This window comes from Quercus lobata, chromosome 9 (genome assembly GCF_001633185.2).
Source record: "Quercus lobata isolate SW786 chromosome 9, ValleyOak3.0 Primary Assembly, whole genome shotgun sequence".
Taxonomy (NCBI): Eukaryota; Viridiplantae; Streptophyta; class Magnoliopsida; order Fagales; family Fagaceae; genus Quercus; species Quercus lobata.
In genome coordinates this window covers 6726383-6746694 of record NC_044912.1, presented here as the reverse complement: position 1 = coordinate 6746694, position 20312 = coordinate 6726383, and the positions used below count along the sequence as shown (strand labels likewise).

The window sequence follows — 20312 nt, the reverse complement described above, 5'->3', positions numbered from 1 at the left end:
ATTTTCGGAAATTGAAAAAATATTTACAATTTTTTTAATTTTCGAAAAAATATTTTCAAGAATAAATGGCTTAATGTGTGCCCTTAGTGTTAATTTGCTGCTTATCATGTATTAACTGTGGTTATCACAGGAAGCCATGGGGCCTATGCTGAACTGCTTTTGCCACCCTTTCCAAATTCAATCTAGCATTCTTTCAAGTAAAAAGAGGATCAGAAAGGAGAATTTTAGCACAAAGATGGCAAAAGTAGAACATTTTCAGAAATTTAGGGATAAGTACAGAGAAAAGAGAGAACATGCGCATGCACAGCATTTTATCTGACTAGGCAGTGGATTCTTTTCCATTTATTAGGCTTCAGCACCAAAAGTATACAATAAGAAGTTGGTGGGAATTTTGTTTTTCTCCCATGTAATGAACATATATACCATGTACACTTTTCAAACTCACTGCAACTACTCTATTAGTTTAGAAACAAAAGTTCATGCAAGCTCTAACTGAGAACTATTTGTACACTAAAAAACCATTCAAGTGAACATCAAGTACTATTAACAATTAGAAGAAAAAAAATACACATACAATAATTGTAATTATCTTTTAGTTTTTAAAGGTTAATTATTAATACACACTCAATTGTTGCACACAACCATATACATACACGAGTTACAATTTTAGTATAAATTGTATGTGTATGTACGGTTGTGTGCAACAGCTAGTATGAAATAAATATTGCCTATGGGGTGACTTTAAGATGCTAACAAGATGTTTCGAATCCATGATTTTATGGATATCATAAGGTTTTAGAAACCACTAAGCCAACTCCCAAGTAATCATTACAGATTTATTTAGTCCAATAATTGTGAAAACTATCTATGTAAACCCTCACCTCCACTCCACCCACGAGCACAACACTAATCACTGATGTTGCATGTGATTCAACATTGTTGCGAAGTTTGGCATATATAATGATCTCATCTTGCATATGTATGTTTTCTTAACAAGAGGGTACTGAAATATTCTTTATTATTAGATGCCGAAGCTACCATTCTTTCCCATAGATTACATCAATCTTTGCTTGACACGGTTCACAGAAACCATGTGAATTTATTAGTGCATGATTATAGTATTAGGTATGCTTACAAGTAAAAACAAAAAAATATAATATCGAATGGGAATTTTTGTGATTACTTGCGTTGCCTAGTGCCTACCGCATGTTGTTACATACATCGACACATGATTGCATCAAACAGTTGCAAATGCCCTTTTTTTCAAACAATTTGCCTAAAAGCAATCCCCTTATATCAATTGGTTACATTTGTTTAAATATATTAAAGTCCCTAATAAAACAAAAGAAGCAAATGCCAAAGGACAAATATTTAAAACTTTAGAATATTCTTAACTATATAGTATATGGCTAATTAATTGATTGATAATATATGCATTCATTTAAACTATAATACAAAAGATACAGAGAATGATTAAATTATTATTCATCACTTTCGATCTAATTCCATTTGACACCTTACACCAAACATCTCTATAAAATTCTCTCATCACGAGCAGTGCTAGAAGCTATTGGACAATTCACATTATAATAACATTTTTTTGATCACATAATAATTTGATCAAATTGTTATGAAATGCAACATGCATTTGGATTCTCATCACTGAAGAGCTGAGGAGGTGGGATTCGTTCAATCACATAGACTGGCTGGTAATAGTACATCATTCTCTTCATACCTTCCTCATCAATATCTGGCTGGTAATAGTACATCATTCTCTTCATACCTTCCTCATAAATATTATTGTTGATGACAACAATTTCTTCACCTTCCTTGTTGGCCTCTTCCTTCTTTTCCTCACCACCACCACCTTTGTTCTCATTACTTTCACCCTTGTTACCACCCTTGTCACCCTCTTCTTTCTTAGCTTCTTCTGGTGGTTTTTCTTCTTCTTTCTTTTCTTCTGGTTTTGCTTCCTCTGCTGCTGGCTTCTCACCTTCTTTGTTTTCTTCTTTCTTCTCTGGTTCAGGCACGGGTTGTGGTACAATTCGAGCTTGCTTTTTGGTGCGCCTATAAACATAATCTACAAGCTTGTTTTCGTTCATTGTCCCTGTCACCACGACCTTACCAGTGCTAAGCTCAGTCACGGCTGTTTGGACTCCTATCATAATGCACACATAAATATTAGTATCTCATATCATGTCATATATATATACATCATACGTATGTGAAAATATGAACCCTATAACTAAAAACTCATACTATAAAATAGAGGATACATGTATCTTATGCATAAGATAATTTAATGGATCAGTCAGATATTGATAATTTAATATTGTGTTACTACACACTATAAGAAAGAGGATATACATATTCGATACAAGAGATAAGTGGATAAAAATCAATGAAAAATGTTCTCCTATAAAACTGATTGGATTACGTATATCATAGATCAAAAGACTATTTATATATTTTTTTTGCTAAACAAAAGACTATTTATATATGATTTTTAATTACGTGGATTATTTATTAAAGTAGTCAAATTATTATTTAATATGATAGTGACTTAAAATGGAGTAGAAGAGTTCTCTCCAAATTTGTTTGGGAAAAAAACATTTCCAAAATCATGTTTAAATACATTAGCAATTTCACAACTTACCAACAAATTATAATTTGTTTATCACTATCACATAAGTTACTATCATTCAATTCTCACAAATCAATCACAACTTAACACCTTCATATAAATATATATATATATATATATATATATATATATATATATATATAGTGTTACAAAAATGTATCAAAAGGAGGAGATTCCTTTCCCTGACTTATTATTTCTTGTAGTTGCCAGTTCACACTCAAACAATTAACTTTTTTTTGCTCGTGCACACAAATCATTCATTTAGCTTATACAGAATAGGGAAAATGTAACATAATAGTACCTCTCATTTTCAGTATCTTCCTCTTAAGTTCCTCAGCACAGGCCTCGCAGTGCATGTTTACATTGAGCTCCACTGTTTTTAATTCACCAGCCTGGAACACAACAAACCACACATGTTGGTTCATGTACTTTGCAAAAAATTCAGTAATTAAGCCCTTCACTTAGAATAATTAAAGGAACTACATGGTACCTGTGAAATAACAACTTCTGGAATGGGTTCACCCTCGGATGCTGGTAATGGGGATAAGACTTTTGCTTTTCTCTTAGTTTTTTTCATAATTTTCGTGCACACCGCTTGAGGCTCCACTATCCCCTTTATAGTCACTTCATTTTTAGCCATGTCCATCTCAACCCCTTCCACTCCTGCTTACAACAACATACAGGTTTAGCACACAAGTTCCAACGCATCAATAAGTTTATAGTAAATATTTTTTTACACTAAAAAGTTACCCCTTTTTTTTTGGTGATGTGTTGGGCCAAGTGAGGTGCCATGTGAGTGTGTGAATTTCAGTGCAAAATTCAGAATATGTAGCAAGTTTGAACCCATATTTTCACTATCATATTAGCGAGTGTGTTTAGAACAATGGTTAATAATCTATTTTTAAAAAATTTTGACACCATTTTTATAAAAAATGAGAAAAACTATCAAAACATTAATTGTTTTTTTTTTCTTTTTCCATAAAAATTTTCTTTAAATGGATTATTAACAAATACCTTAAGGGTATCCGTTAGCTAACAAGTGTTCTTAGGGCACTAGTTAATAATCCATTTAAAGAAAGTTTTTATGAGAAATGAAAAAAAAAAGTAATTAATATTTTGATAGATTTTTTCATTTCTCATACAAGTGGTATCAAAACTTTCCTAAAATAGATTATTAATGAGTATTCTAAGGGCACTCATTAGCATGACCCAAACTACAAATATAACAGTAATTTCACAACTTTCCTAAATTAGTCTACCAGCTGGTACATGAGCCTACCACGATATGTAGTCTAAAATATTTTTAATGCTAATTCAAAAATTCTGTTAATTTTTGTTGTGTCCTAGCATGAATCTATATATACACATATACTAGCATTGAAAAACAAAAACATAAATAACAATTAACAAAGAGAAAGGGAGACAAGGGAGGGGGGGGGGGGGGGGACCTCTAATTTTCATGATGGACTTCTCAATCTTCTTGGCACATCCAGCACAATGCAAGTCCACGTACAAGACAAACGGAGCTGGTGGCTTAGGCTCTTCTTCCTTCTTCTCCTGTGCCTTCTCTTCCTTCTTCTCCTCTGCTTTCTCTTCTTTCTTCTCCCCTGGCTTAGCCTCTGCCTTAGCTTGTTCCTACCAAATACAAATGAAAAACAACCAGTAGGGATTAAAATAAAATGCAGCTCCAAAAAAGCCAAAACTCAGAGATATCAAAAGCCTCACCTGTTTAGCTTCTTCACCCATTTCTATGAATCAAGAATGAAAGAGATACAAAACCCAAGTTGTTCAAAATGGGAAAAGAAAAAAGAGAAGAAGGGAGAGGGAGTAACAATGAGAAGGGAGTGGTTTTATATGTAGATATAGTGAGAGTATAATGGATGGACAGTGGGATATATTAGCAAAATTCAGTGTGATTCTCTGAGCACATGCAGTGCCACTAATTGCACAAAGAGAGACTTAGTTTATTATTTCTTTCTGGAATTCTTTTCAAACTCCAAAGCTGAAGAGGGAGAGAAGAGGGAGAGAGCAACGGAGCAGAGTTGGCAGATTTATAGTGAGAAAGAGAGGTGAAATTGGTGAGGCCAAGAGAAAGAAACCACTGAAAAAGGACACATCACATTTTCATCATGCACCGACTCATGTATTTTCCATGTCATAACTCAGACTGTCCGACGTGTAAATCCATCTTATGTGGGCAAACCTAGATTCCAATGTCCTGAGGTGTGGATCTTGTGTGGGACATACCATACATGCTGCCCATCCAATTGTTTATCTCTTCACCAAATTGGTTATAATCAATTTAATACTAGTAACACATAACTTAAGGTGGGCAATCACGTTAAGTTGTGAACTACCTAGCCAAAAAAAAAAAAAAACAGAGTTTAATTGTGATTTTGTGATATGGGTTGATGAGTTATTTTACCAACATAACAAATCTCATTACATTTTCATAACAAGTTGAGGTGTCATTTCACCAAAAGTCAAAATCAAATTATATCGAGAACCACCACAACTTAAAATAAGGGTGTTATGAAAATGTTGTGAGATTTTGTTATGCTCCTAAACTTTCTCATGAGTGAATTGGTGTTAGACCAATAAACGGATCAAGTCAATCTGGTATCTGGTTCGAGTTTGACCCATCTGGATTCAAGTCAGATTTGAATTGTCCTAAATGGGTTGCAAACAGGTTGGGTTGATCATGTTACAAGGTCAATTAGGTTACGAGTTGAACCATATTTTTTCACATGAATAATAATAATAATAATAATAATAAGAATAATATTGTTTTTGTCTTCCTATCAATACAAATAAGAGAAAAAATAATAAAATACTTAAAAATAAAAGTTAAATAATACATAAATTCTTAAGTTTACTCAATTTAAAGTTCACTAATGATATCATCACCATAAAAGAAGAAAAAAAAATACTAGATGTTGTGAGCTACATCAAGTTATTAACCTATTTAGGTGTACCTGTTGCATTTAAAATAATAATTAAAAAAAAAAGTTAAATTAACTAGAAAGATAACTAAATAAATAAAGTTTTTAAAATAAAACAACAATTTATGTAAAGAAAAATAAATAAATACTTAATATGAATTGCAACTCAATCTACTTAATTAATAATAAAACAACATATTTTGTGCTTTTTTTTTCGCTGTAAAGAAGGGTCTTACAATCTAACAAAATGTTTAAAGAAAGATTAGCTTTAACCACAAGGGAAGAGTGGATTACTTTTTTAATTAACTGATTTCAGAATATATATCCCGATGTCAAATTTATTAAGTAACATTAAATATCTAGTACAAACAAAAATACCATTAATTATGTTGTTGTTTTTTGTTTTTTTACAACAAGTGATGAGAGAAAGGGTATTTTAAATGCAGGTTTACCATATAAAAGGCACTACACATACTACTGGATCAAAAAACTTTTGACATAAATAGACTCATATTAAAGTCTATGCTTGATGTAACCAAAAAAAACTAATCTAACCCATTTCAAAATAGATTGGTAAAATTTTACAAACTACTTACTAGAATTAATTTACCATAACAAGTTAACAACTCAAGAAAATGCTTACGCCCAAATATTAGTGGTTAAGCAATAATAATCACTTTACATTTAATTTCCATGACTTTTTTGATTTGGGATGGATGAAACGTAGGGATCATGAAAATGTGTTTAAGTTTTGCGTGTAAAGATCTACATACTAGAAAGTTGATCTCGCACATGGGCTGCTGCTTCTCAATTGGCAATGCTTAATCATTTTTCTTTCTTTCTTTCTTTCCATTTTGTACTTTCTTTTATATTTTGGTTGATTAATTATCAAAAAAAACTTCTTGTTGGGTTTACCAATCCTCTCTCTCTCTCTCTCTTTTCCAACTTGTTTCTTTTATATTTTTGGGTTAATTATCAAAAAACTTCTTGTTGGGTTTACCAATCCTATCTCTCTCTTTTCCAATTTATTTCTCTTATAAATTTGGGTTAATTATCAAAAAATTTCTTGTTGGGTTTACCAGTCTCTCCCTCTCTCTCTCTCTCCCTCTATGATAATTACTTAATTAGGGAGAAGAGAGAGAGAGGAAGAATTTCCTTAAACATGATATTTCACAACCTCACCAAACTGCACCTACTTGGGGATTAATTTGGAACAATATTTCTCGTTCCATCTCAAAGCAAACCAACCGTTTTGAAGAAAATATGAAAATTCATGCCCCTCTAGTTTTGTTTTGTCCTTCAAATTTGGACCAAACTGATATAACTTCTATAGAAACACAAAAAGAAAAGACCCAACTTACTAAGGTCCTAACACGTGGATATGACTCAGCAATGACCACCATGGGACTCTTAACAGAACCTCTCAACATTTAAAGCTTTTTTTTTCCAAGCTCTCAACCACTGCACTTTTCCGAGGCAAACAAACTTCACCAACCAACATATCTTCCTATCTGATGCAAAACCCACACAAAAACCAGCCAACAAGCAGGCAAAAGTTTAGAATTTCGGTTGACTTTGTTTGATTATCTTTCTCCTTTTTCATTAGTAAAGATGGGTTTACAATATCATCTATGATGTATAGGCTGACTAGGAGATTCTAATCAAGGCAGGTGCTGGCCATTCCATTGTTTCTTTGTTAGGATGGTCGGTTAGAATAGAATCTAGAGCGTTGCTCAGCTTTATAAAGCAGTTCTACTCAACCACCCATTACTTTGGCTATTATATTTCATATCACACAAACCAATCTTTGGAACTAGTTTGGAGAAATCTCTACCAGCCCATTACGTGATAATTCATAAAACTGTCTACATATTTATTTAATCATGTGACTAAAGTATATGTAAATAATTTTATCAATTGACAGGTATTGTGTTAGAAAAATTCTCCTCCAAATCGTTTTGGAAGTAACCTTTTTCCTAAAGGGTAGTTCTTAGTTTATTATCATTACATGATTGCATAATCAAAGAATATTCTCTGTCATTGGCTATAGAGGATTGCTTTTTAGTGCCTTGCCCAACATATCCAGCTATGAAATGTAAAATTGTAGGCAACACTTTACCACAAAATTCTTTGTTGCAGTTAAAACTCAAACGCTCGTGCATGAAAAATTCAAACACGAAAGAGTAAGACTAGACCTATGGTCTACAAAAATTCCTATGTACTCAAGGAAGGGAATCAATGTGTTAGAGCATGCATGTTATGGACCATGATAATGCTAGTATGAGTTGTCACAACTTACAACTGTTTTAATTAACAGTAAACGATCAAGATCATTAAATTATATGAGTGACTGAAATTATAGGAAAACGACTTTTGTTTTTAGATATAAAATAATGAAGAACAATTAAAGAATATAGTGAGCATTACAATATTGGCCAAGAGGTTGCAATTAGATGTACCATGTGTCTTGATTCCTACTTGTGATTGAATTTCTTTCACATTTTTTAGTACAAAAACTTTGAGGTGCTCTTTTTATGTAGGGATGACTAATAATTCGTGCATAATTGCAAATTCGAAATCTTCCTAAATCTACACTTTTAGCCGAAAGTATAAATTATTGAAAAAACATTGCTTTCGTGAATTGCATGCATGTTTCAATTGAAATATATCAAATAATTGAACAAGCAAAGGGAACATGGACGTACACCACAAGAAAATGAGTCATTCATTAATTTAGGGTTCCATTTTTACTTCCACAACATTAATCCTCTATTTGTTTTAAAAGTAAAATATTTTCAGGTATTTGATATAACAAATAAAAATTTTCAGGTATTTGGTATGAAAAGTAAAATTTTTCAATAAAATATTTCTATGTGTTTGATATGATAAGTAAAATTTTTCAAGCAAACCACCAAAACTAATGGCTCAACCATCGAAGCCACTAGTGCCGAAGGTTCAGTGATTGGACCGTTGGAATCGGTAGTTAAAATGATGGCTTTGGTGACCAAACTGTTGATGATCACTATTGGAGTAGTGTCTCTGGTGACTGGTACTCAACAAAACGGTATCTCCAGTTATTGAACCTCTTGCATTGGTCATGGTGCAGTGTTTCTGGACATCAGACTACAAGCACCAGTTGCTTGAACGGAGTCTTTGGACACCAAACCACTGGCGCCGATCACCAAAGCGGAGTCTCCAATCACTGGACTGCCGGCATTAGTCATTGGAGTGGTGTCTTCAACCACCTAACCAATGACCTAGCCATCAAATACGAGAGGAGAAGCCACGGTATATTTTACAACTTTTTATTAATGATTTTATGATCAATAAGAAATATTTTATAAATTTAACTACATTTTATCTATAAACAAACACGTGAAAATAAATAAATAAAATATTTTCTAAAAAATATTTTACTTAAAAACAAACAAAGCGTTATACAAAAGATTATATTCTAAAATCAAATAAAAACCTATAGACTCATCCATTGAGAAGGTGCATTCCTTACGGGGAAATTAAGATATAAATACGATGCACGTTATCATTGAATGCCCCTGCCAAACGTTGAACAAGTTTACTCATGCAAATTCCTAAATGATGATGACTGTGAGAGCCAATATTGTGTTGTAGGTACGTTATTGCTAGAGCTAATATCGTTACTTTGCACAACTTTTCTGGTGCAATTATGAGTTGTGCTGCTTTGACAACTGAAAGCAACATAATCCGTAGAGAAAATGGTGTCCATGTCAGGTTTGAAAGCTAGGATAGTGATTAATTTGAGGAAATGGTCACTTCTTTTATGAGGTCAATTTACAAGCCTTTAATCACCATATTGGATAAAAAAATGGATAGAGGGTTACAAACAACCAGAATTGGAGCAGAATACTTTTAGAAAGTCACAACTAATGGGGAGAGAGAGAGACAGTGTGTGTGTGTGTGTGTGTGCATGAACATAAAGATTGAAGATGCCATGTCTTGTCAAGGGGGTCCATGATCTATGCAGATTAAGAGAAAGAAAGAGAGACAACATGCGATGTTTTGTGTAAAGTTAGTCCTTTATTTATTAATTACTGTTGCTTTCTGATATTAAGGGCAGTCCCTTGTGGTCTTAAACCTGCCTCGATTTTCTTATACAGTTCTTTATGGCCCCTAACACAAACCCCCCCCCCCCCCCCGTTCTTTCTTTTCCTTTTTCCCTCCTTAATTGTGACAACATCATTTATTTGAAAAGCTAAAGGTAAAAAATAAATAAATAAATAAATAAAAAATAATAAAAAAAACTGGGGTCTAAGGAATTCTAGGGTAAATAAATTATTGTAAGTAACAACAAGAGGCTTCAATCTAGAGAGTTTTATGTTAATTAAGAATTTGAAAAGAGTTTCAGATGGGGTTCAATTGTTCAAGTGATAATCTAGTAATAATGATATCTTTTGTAATATTTCGTGTTTGTGGTTTGAATTTTGAACACCAACTTCTCCTCCCCTTACCTACCTCAAAAAGAGCTTCGGGTGTTTGGGTGCAATGTATGCAAGAAAGAGTAGTAGGGGAGAACATGGGAAGTGGTTCTCCACCAATCAGATTTTGGGACTTTTTCACAATGGCCCACTGTGTTTGTGGTTGTAATTGTAATTTTATTTGGTGCACTATCCCAATCGCATGGCCTCCACGAAAGATTTTGTAACATGGAAAGTTTCATGTAGAAACTCAAACTCATAAGAGGATGTCCACATTATGAGATTAGAAATATAAAACTGTCCCCTCAATTTATTTTGTAACATCATGAATTTTTCATCCAGCTTAAAAACCAAAAAATAAAATAAAAACCATGGATTTTCTATGAGGATGTTCGTAGCTACACACATGGATGGACTATACTATAGTGTCTTAAGCGTAGCCTGACGTCGGGGTCCAATTTTGGCCTTATACAATTGTGGCATCCGAATAAATTAAATACTTACATTAAGATACGAAGCAAGTGATTAGGCAGGCTAAGTAAACTATGATAAGCCCATTTTAGATTTTGGGGGCAGAATAGTAATTATGAACTGATTTGGAGGTCTATATTTCTAGAGCACTCCCATCGTCCCTAAGGCATTCGCAAGTTTCCACTGTTTAAAAAATCACAAAATAATTCAACAACTTTCAATAAGGTAACAAATTCACAACAAATCATATGAATTTTTGCGATTCCAAAATAAAGCCCTCATTTTTGCAAAAAAAGACACCAACGAGTTTTTTTTTTTGTGTAAGTGGGATTCAAATTCAAGTCTCCTGTTTGATAACAAGAGATTTTACCAATTAAGCTAATTAAAATTAATAATAAAAAAAATGTCATACCCAGTATACAAATTTCACACTTTTGCAAGATTTGAGAGAGGTCATGATAGAAAGCTTTACCCCCAATTTTGTTTGGAGAAGCTGTTAATTATTAACACCATATTCTGAAACTTTCATTGCCCAAGTGAGTGTTGGTGCTCACTCAAATATATCTCAGCAAGAGCAGTGTGTAATGCTGCACCAATTGGAAGGACATCCTCATCAAGAAAGAAGTAAGGGGAATGTGGGGAGTGGACTGCACCCAACTCCTTATTTCCAATTCCAATGCCAAGCATAACTCCGGGAATCAGTTCTTGATAGTAGGCAAAGTCTTCACCTGCCATCATTTTCTCGCCCACAATGACATTCTGAGGACCAACCAAAAGTTTGCCCACCTTCTGCACATGCAGATGAAGTTTCTCATCATTCACAACAGCAGGCAATAGTGGGTGATCTTCTTCTTTCATGTCAATATATGCATTACATCTGTGTACAGCAGCTTGTCCTTCAATAACCTACAACCAGCCGCAGTTATATACAACACAAGCTTTGAAACCAGTGGTTACATTAATTAAACTGTTTGTCTTTGGAAACAAATCAGTTGGCAGTTTGCCACAGACCTGATGACCTAAAAAATTGAAGACATTGAAGCCCAACGCAACAAAGTTATGAAGTAAAAGAAGAGAAGTTATGGGAAAACATTGTGATAGGAAGCTCAAAATAACTCCTTAAAGCTGACGATTAGTGTCAGCTAAGGGAGCATCTTGAAACACTTATAGAACAAATGACGGTGTGAAGGTGGGAAAATTGCAATGTTATCTCCATGAGACTAAAGCCAACTGCTTGATTCTGCCATTACAGTTCACCCTTTTCCAGGAGGATTGCCAAAGCCAGCAAATGGAAACAAATAGTATTGAACAATTGAAATAAGTATATTATGCAGAAATGGAATGTACAAAAGATTTGTTTCTTTATATTTCAAAGAGAATTCACGTCTTACCTTATGTTGTATGTTGTAGATCGACGAAGCAGCAAAACTATTTTCTAATACAGCCAAAAGTGAAAAGGTTTAGTATATACCTCTTTCAACCGTTGCCTGAGTTGGTGCAAGCCTTTAGTTGTGAGACTCCTCAAAGTGCCCCTAATTTCAACATATGTTGGAGTTGTGTCCAATGTAGTACCACCTCTGACATAAGTAACAGATAGCACCTTCAACAAAAAGTCAAGTGTTAGCCCTATGTTACATTGGATGATTTATGTGCTTTCAGTCACCCATACCACCCCCCCCCCCCAAAAAAAAAAAAAGATGACGTTGCCTAGTCACTTCATTGTTGCATAGCCATATAGCTGAAAGATTTTGAAAATAATCCCCAAAAAAAAATTTCCAATAAAAGTTACTAAACAATTTGGACTAAAAGAGTTAAGTTTTCAGATAATAGAGGGGGACAATTTATTTTGTTTGGAGGGGTGGTCAAACTCAAGTAGATGAAGACTTTATAACCTGAGGTTATACACAGAGTTTATAACAATGGAAAATGGAAGCTACAATAAGCATCCAACCCAAAAGCTTAAATTATCATGTGGAGAGACCAACAAGTACTTAAACCCATGACCAAGTACCCAACCAGTATGGAACTTTTCAAAAGGATTACATTAAAAGATTGAGGATAGAGACAAACCTGACTATGAAGCGGATCAGTTTCTCTTGAGATGAGCTGTTGCAATGCCAAAATTGCAAATGATGCAGCAAGAATTGGATCCACATTTGTATGGGGATCCGCAGCATGCCCATCTTTTCCTACTATTTTTGCTTCAAAGATGCATACTGCAGCTAAGGCAGGCCCTGAATTGGAATCTATAATTCCTGTGGGTAGTATAGAACTAATGTGCATTCCAAATATAGCTTCAGCATCACGAAGAGCACCATCTTTTATCATGTGAGATGCACCAGCACCTGCCTCCTCAGCAGGTTGGAAAAGAAGCCTCACAGTTCCCTTCAGTCCCAAATTAAAAGGGGTTTTGTTTTAGAATAACATGTTGAAGATAATTTAGGCAACTTTGAGAACAGAGAGACAAAAATCTTTATGAACATCTAATTGGAAACAAGTGCGAACTTTCCAAAGGGCAAGTCAGAATTCTATCAAACACCAAGAAGTGGTCCGCAAAGCACATGAAAAGTATATTCTAAATCTGTTATCTATTAATTATTGCTCAACGGCATATTAGCTGGAAATACTGAAGACGCATGACAACAAAAGAGTGGATCATGGTTGAACTTTATTTTTAGATTACAAATCATTAAATATTAATCAAATCTATCTTGTAAGTTTTTCCAATGTGAGATCCCTTATCCTTGGCACATTAATGGCACATTAATGTACTTGGGTTGAGTCCTGTATAATGTGTTATAGAAAGTTAGAGAATACAGATCAAAGATATAATTTCTTTGTGTGTTATTGTTATGATGAATGTTACTTCTAGGACGATAGGCCCACTAAATCTTCCATTTGTTACTCTCATTTTCTATCAAAGAAACAAAGTCTCTAGCACAAAGGAGATTCAAATTTCCAATGTCAATTAATCTTAAGCCTTACATTTAAACAATTCAATCAAAATTATTTTACAAATAAGCTCGAGGGCTTTCCCAGTGGTTCCAGAACCTCTTGTGCTGCTTGGGCACTGGGGTTCGAACCCCACCAGCCCTTCTCCCCTATTTACCTATAAAAAATTATTTAAAAAATAAATAAAAAGAAAAAGAAATAAAAACAGCATTACAGTGAGACAAGAACATACTCATCATTTTAGCCAAGAAGTATGTTCTTTGAACTAGAAGAGCCTCTTGGCTATATTCCTACAAGGAGCTCTTCACTGATTGAAATTTTATACAAGCTCATTCTCAGTTTCCACTCTCTGATTTTGCCATTCTCTGTTAATTCACAATTGGACCTCCATTCTTTTACAGAGTAGAAATGAACACACTTGCACCAGGTAGACAGCCAAGCCAGCTTGAAAACATTAATAAAAGCTTCATACACATAATCCTCAAAGAAAAAAAGGAATGGTGGAAAAGGACTGGAATAGCTATTGATTAGAAAAGTCTTTCGGCCTTTTGATCCTATACTAGATCCTTGGAAAGCAATCATGAGAAAAAAGTCCAAACATACAGATAGAATACCCACAAATATCTATGTCAAAGTAGTAATTTAACCAGATATAAAAACGCCACTGGAAAGAAATCTGATCATCACAGACAACATTGAAAAAGATGAAAGTTTGGACAAATAAAAAATTAGATTGCTAAGGAAGAAAGTTTGGACAAATCTGGTTAGCTTACAAGAGCTATCTTTTCTAAGCTAACCAAATACATTATCCGCTGTATTCACAATTTTCTTCTCTGTGATACACACTTGACTATGGCAGAGGCATAGGACTCATATTTAGGTTTCATAGAAAACAAAAGATATGAGACTTTCTATGAGAGAATCATCCATGAAACAGGAGAGGTTTGTTATGAGGAGAACAACACAAGAATGTTATTTCATTATTAGGGTCTACTGCTTTAAAAAGAAATCTTTCTGCTACTGAATTAGTATATGTAGCATCATAGCCATGTCCTACACTAGTTTCTCATAAATTTAGTGAGTAATAATGGGAAACATGTTGCGAGTGCACAGCTGATTCGCACATCAATAAAAAGTAAAGAAAGTGAATAGCTTATATACACAACCGGTTTCAAACACTTTTGCATTAGAGTGGTGTCCCAATATGTACACCAATGGTGCTTCTCTCCCTAACAAAAAGCTACTCAATGAGAGGTCGTATTGTATATGTGTTGTTTCTCTTGTTAAATTTTGTGCTAATCCTAATGTGTCATCAATATGCAAATGATCGATAAGGAAGAATCACTCTAAACTTAATTTTGTTGACAAAGTGAGTTTCTCCATGGTACTTAGTAGTTTCCCCTAATGTATAGGTTTATCACAGACTAGCACATTAACCCCTCAAGTTTTTCCTACTTAGCTTTAGCATCCACAATTATTACATAAATGAACTGAAAGGCATCACCTATGACAACCCACATCAAAAACAAAAGTACTAAACCCATATAGAATGAAATATCTTTTATTCATTTCATTGAATATTAAAATACAAACCTTGAGCTTATCTTTGCGTTGATTAAGCAACTTGGCAGCACCAAGGAGCATAGTTGTGTGAGCATCATGTCCACACCCGTGCATTTTCCCATCAATCTTACTCTTATGCTCCCACTCAACAAGCTCCTACACATCAAAAACTATAATTTGAAAACGAACACACACACATACACAAATACAGACAAAACTTGAAAACAAAAATGGATTACTTGCATGGGGAGAGCATCCATGTCAGCTCGAAGAGCAACAACAGGACGAGAACCAGAGCCAATTTGGGCAACAACGCCGGTTTTGGCAAGTGGGTATGAGTAAGGGATGCCAAGCTTGTCAAGTTCTCTGCGGATAAGAGCACTGGTGTTGTGCTCTTCGAATTTGAGTTCTGGGTATTCATGGATTTGCCTTCTTATTGAGACCAACCAATCTTTGTCTTGCTGAGCTGAGCTTAATAGTTGTTCCGCATAAGTTGGATGCTGAGAACTCTGGATTGGAGAAAGGGAAGTGAGTGAGGGAAACAAAATAAGATGGAGAAAATGTAAGATTAACAAGTGTGTGTCCATCGTTAGCTTTTACAACCTGAATGGTACTGAAAATCAATAACATAAAACGACATCAACAGAATCTTGGACAAGATGGAAGACAGGACCATGTTTCTCACATTCCTCTCACAAAAACCTTTTACTTTTTACTCTCTTTAAAAAAAAAAAAAAATTATATCAAGAGGTTGAGATTGAAAGTTGACTTTTAAACTTCTATCTCAGTCGTTAATAACTATTGCAGCACAGTGCAATAATACTACTTTGGGCAGACAGTATAGTACCTAATCTGAATCCTAGGGGGAAATACAAATTTGGCCCAACCATGGCTTATTCCTGATGTCAGATAATAAGATCAGAATTCAAAAGACACAAACCATTGTGTCCTTCCTTGCACTGACCTTAATTGGAACTCCAAGAAAAAGGACCACTTTACAAGTGTAGGGCATAAAAATGGTAAATTAAATATGGATTTTACTAATGTGTGCCCTTAGGGCACACATTAAGTTTTCTGTTTTTGAAAACATTTTCTCGAGAATTGAAAAAGTAATGATAGTTTTTTCAATTCCCGAGAAAATGTTTCCAAAAACAGAAAGCTTAATGTGTGCCCTAAGGGCACACATTAACCGGACCCATTAAATATACCTTTCAATACTATGAAAGATTAAAGTTTATAAGGGACATGTTGTACTTGCGTTGAGTTGACTGTGGAGCAATGATACTATCACAACATTTTATATAACTTTTGTCATAACTCACCGCATAATGATTAATGAGTTGTAAGTAGTTGAGATATAAACTTATATAGACCCATCATTTTTTCCACTACTTATAACTCGACGTGTGACAAGTTGTAACAAAAGTTATGTAAAATGTTGTGATACTAGTATTGTTCATGTCATAGTTGTACTAGTATTAGACCATCTACTGTGGTGAATAAAATTATTGTCTTTAAGATGAACTAGCCGAGACCCATGTGATGCATAGAAATATATATATAAATATATATATATATATATATATATTTATATATATATATATATATATTATATATAATAGGGTAGAATATATAAAAGTAACACCTACTTCAAGTATTGTCAATTTTTTTTTTAAATATTTCTACAAGTATTTTTTTTTATCTTTTTACCTCTACAAATATATCATTATATTATTTTTTGTATGTTTGATTAATATTTTTTTTAAATGAACCATATCTTTCTAACTTTTGTTGTAGTGTGTTATATTAACCTAATATACAACTAAACTTTATAAGTTTCAACTCTTTTAAGGAATAAGGAGATATCATGTAATCAAAACTCATCACAAAATTACAAATTTATCTTAACCAAAATTAAAATGAAATCAAAGAAATAAAAGATAGACTTTATCATAATTTATTGTTCAAACAATTGGTAGGCATATTCAAATTCATAGCCATGTAGATTGTGTTTCGATATAAACTCAAATTCCTATTTCAAAATATAAAAAATAATAATAATAATAATAAGAAAAAAATTAAAATTAAAAAAAAAAACTGAGTATTAACCTAAATCAAAATTCAACCAAAGCTTAAAAAAAAAATTTAAAAAAAAAAAACCGTCAATCTTAATTAGAGTTATAAAAAAGAAAAAAATTCACCGAGAGAGAGAGAGAGTACTCACAGTTTTTGTGTGGTAAAAATATGGATTGAATGGGAGAAATGATATCAAATTTATAAAAATAAAATGTGAAGAAGAAGAGTCAAGTTATAAAAAAGAGAAAATGATGAAAAAGTGTAATGGTGAAGTAGAGAGTGGTGGGAGGTAAAGAGGTAAAGAGGGAAGAGAAAGGTTAGAGGAAGTGTAACTGTAGGCGTGTACAAATAAAATGGAAAGAAGAAGAGTCAAGTTATGAAAAATGATGAAGGAAGTGTAACGGTGAATTAGAGAGTAGTGGGGGAAGTAAAAAAGTAAAGAGGGAAGGGAAAGGTTGGAGGAAGTGTAACCGTAGGTGCGGACTAATAGGGAAAAGAAGAGGTTTTGGTTTTTGTTTTTTATAGAGAGTAGTGAGAAGAAAATTTAAAAAAAAGAAAAGAAGAGATAAAAAAAAAAATAAGTGGATGATGTGGCTCAATGATTGAGTAGCAAAATGTATTGTGTGTGTGTGTGTGTGTGTGTGTGTGTGTGGATTAGGATGGAAAGAAAATGACACTCAATGTTCAAAGGAGCTTTCAATATAGACAATAAACAATTAGAATTTATGATGGTGTGTAGTGCATTACATTTGGCCACAAAGAACTAATCTATATATATAATAATAGGTGAAGCAAAGAGAAAATCCAATTAGATTTCAATTGGATTCTCAATTTTGCGCCACTTATCCTAACCAAAACTCAAAAAAAAATTTAATTAGATTATAAATTTGACTTCAATTTTGTGTCATGTATCTTATCTAAATTTTCTAATTTTTGTGCCCAAATAAATGATACATTAATATTTAACACGGAAGCCAATAAAACCACAATAATAATGCTCATTGGCCTAAGCAAAAACATCTTACCTGCACACTTTCATGGAGATTATAAATTGGACTCCAATTTTGTGTCATGTATTTTATCTAAATTTTCTAATTTTTGTGCCCAAGTAAATGATGCATTAACATTTAACACGGAAGCCAAGAAAACCACAATAATAATACTCATTGGCCTAAGCAAGAACATCTCACCTGCACACTTTTATGGGTGATCTCAATAGAGTCTGGAGCTCTTCTAATCCCACAACCAGAACCAAGGAGTCCAACGAGAAAGACTATAAAAGTAAAACATCATCTCCTCCTAATTCCATATCTTCATCCCATGTCTCCTCCTCTCTCAACCTCTACCAATTAGATCCACACACTGCCCTCTCCTCGTCCTTACGAATTTTTTAGAGCAAGGCTGGGTTCAAACACAATGTTCAATCCCACTCTTCCTTGCTTCACACTCTCATACATTAGCGCTTCATTGGCGCCTCTAAGAAGATTCCAAGCTCAATGATTAGTTCTTATTTTTTAACAGTTTTTAGTGTGTCTGGATTAAGATTTTGTTAATTTGTTAAAAGTGACAAAAATATAATCATATATATTATATTAAGTTGAAGTTCAATTTTAGAATTCAAATTGAATCAAATTAATTTCTAATTGTAGTTTAATTTTGTGCTATGTGTCCAATTTGATTTTTAAATATTGGTGTTAAGTTACTTCCATTCATAATGCTCAATGTGGAAATTGAATTTACTAAGATAAATATCTTATCATCACAATTGTTAATATTTCCGTGCGTAAGCACGGACTACATGCTAGTTTTGCAATAAACAATCAATAAAGATGGAAAACCAAAAAATAAAAATAAAATAGTGATGTGGCTCAATAGGAGCGTAGCAACAGTAAATACTACGCTTTAACTTTTAGATAGGAGAAGATAGAGGCAAAGAGGGAAGAAAAATGTTGGGGGAAGTGTAATTGTAAGTGTGTACAATTAAAATGGGAAGAAGAAGGGTCAAGTTATGAAAAATGATGAAGGAAGTGTAATGGTGAATTAGAGAGTAGTGGAGGAGGTAAAGAGGCAAAGAGGGAAGGAAAAGGTTGGAGGAAGTGTAACTGTAGGTGTGGTCTAATAGAAAAAAGAAGAGGTTTTTGTTTTTGTTTTTGTTTTTTGTAGAGAGTAGTGAGAAGAAAAGTTTAAAAAAGAAAAGAAGAGATAGAAAATAAGTGGATGATGTGGCTCAATAATTGAGTAGCAAAATGTATTGTGTGTATATATATATATGGATTAGGATGGAAAGAAATGACACTCAATGTTGAAAGGAGCTTTCAATGTAGATAATAAACAATTAGAATTTATGATGGCATGTCGTGCATTACATTTGGCCACAAAGAATTAATTTTGCAATAGACAATCAATAAAGATGGAAAACCAAAAATAAAATAAAATAAAATAGTGATGTGGCTACTAATGTGGTTCAACAGGGGCATAGCAACAGTAAATGCTACGCTTCAACTTATATATATATATATATATATATATATATATATGATATGTTTTGGAATCTTTGAAAACCTTGAATGTGACTCGTACAATTATACCATTTTAGGGAAAACAAAGAGGGAATTGAATAAGTAGATTATATTTCAAACCCTTTTATAATACTTTTTATATTTCTTAGGAAAAACATATATAAAAAATATTTTAGGTGTCTAAAGACTAATATTTATAAATTTAAAAAGAAATTTACATGCAACACACAGCGCAAAAACTAGTACATTTAAAAGTTTAAGTGTAGTATTTATTGTTGTTAAACTCATGTTGAGCCACGTCAGTCTACATTTTGGTCCATTCAATCCACTTCGGTCTTATTTGGTCATGTTCAGTCCACTTCGGTCCATTCAGTCTTTTTAAGTCCACTTTGGCCCTATTTTGTGTACTTTGTTCTTACTACGTCCACTTCGGTCTTATTCAGTCCATTGAATCCACTTTGGTCATACTCTGTCCAATTTATTCCTAATCGGTCCATTCTGTCCACTTTAATCTTATTCAGTCTTATTAGGTCCACATTGGTCTTATTTGATTCTATTTGGTCTATTTCATCCACGTTGGTTCTATTTGGTCCAATTTGGTCTAATTGGTCTCCAGCGGTCCAATTTGGTCTTAGTCAGCCCATTATGTCCAGTTGGTCTTATTCGGTCCTATTTGGTCCATTTAGGTTCT

At 33.4% G+C, this 20312-nt stretch overlaps 2 protein-coding genes across 3 annotated transcripts; both read right to left on the bottom strand.

The window, feature by feature from the left end:
• Window positions 1-1461: 1461 nt before the first annotated feature.
• On the bottom strand, window positions 1462-4681 carry LOC115959142 (heavy metal-associated isoprenylated plant protein 9). Its single transcript, XM_031077446.1, has 5 exons — window positions 4370-4681; window positions 4093-4279; window positions 3135-3307; window positions 2946-3036; window positions 1462-2158 (listed from the first exon to the last, which is right to left on the bottom strand). Exons 1-5 carry the CDS (start codon window positions 4388-4390, stop codon window positions 1629-1631), a joined length of 1002 nt encoding a protein of 333 aa, XP_030933306.1. The 5' UTR covers window positions 4391-4681; the 3' UTR covers window positions 1462-1628.
• A 6183-nt stretch (window positions 4682-10864) lies between these two features.
• Window positions 10865-15709, bottom strand: LOC115959853 (IAA-amino acid hydrolase ILR1-like 5). Of its 2 annotated transcripts, XM_031078483.1 has the most exons (6): window positions 15630-15709; window positions 15266-15535; window positions 15057-15182; window positions 12582-12896; window positions 11983-12111; window positions 10865-11417 (listed from the first exon to the last, which is right to left on the bottom strand). In XM_031078483.1, the coding sequence occupies exons 1-6, from the start codon at window positions 15654-15656 to the stop codon at window positions 11037-11039; spliced, it is 1248 nt and encodes a 415-aa protein (XP_030934343.1). In that variant the 5' UTR covers window positions 15657-15709; the 3' UTR covers window positions 10865-11036. The 2 variants fall into 2 exon arrangements, with proteins under 2 accessions (XP_030934343.1, XP_030934342.1); XM_031078482.1 differs by having other exon boundaries at window positions 15266-15704.
• Between the last annotated feature and the right edge of the window lie 4603 nt (window positions 15710-20312).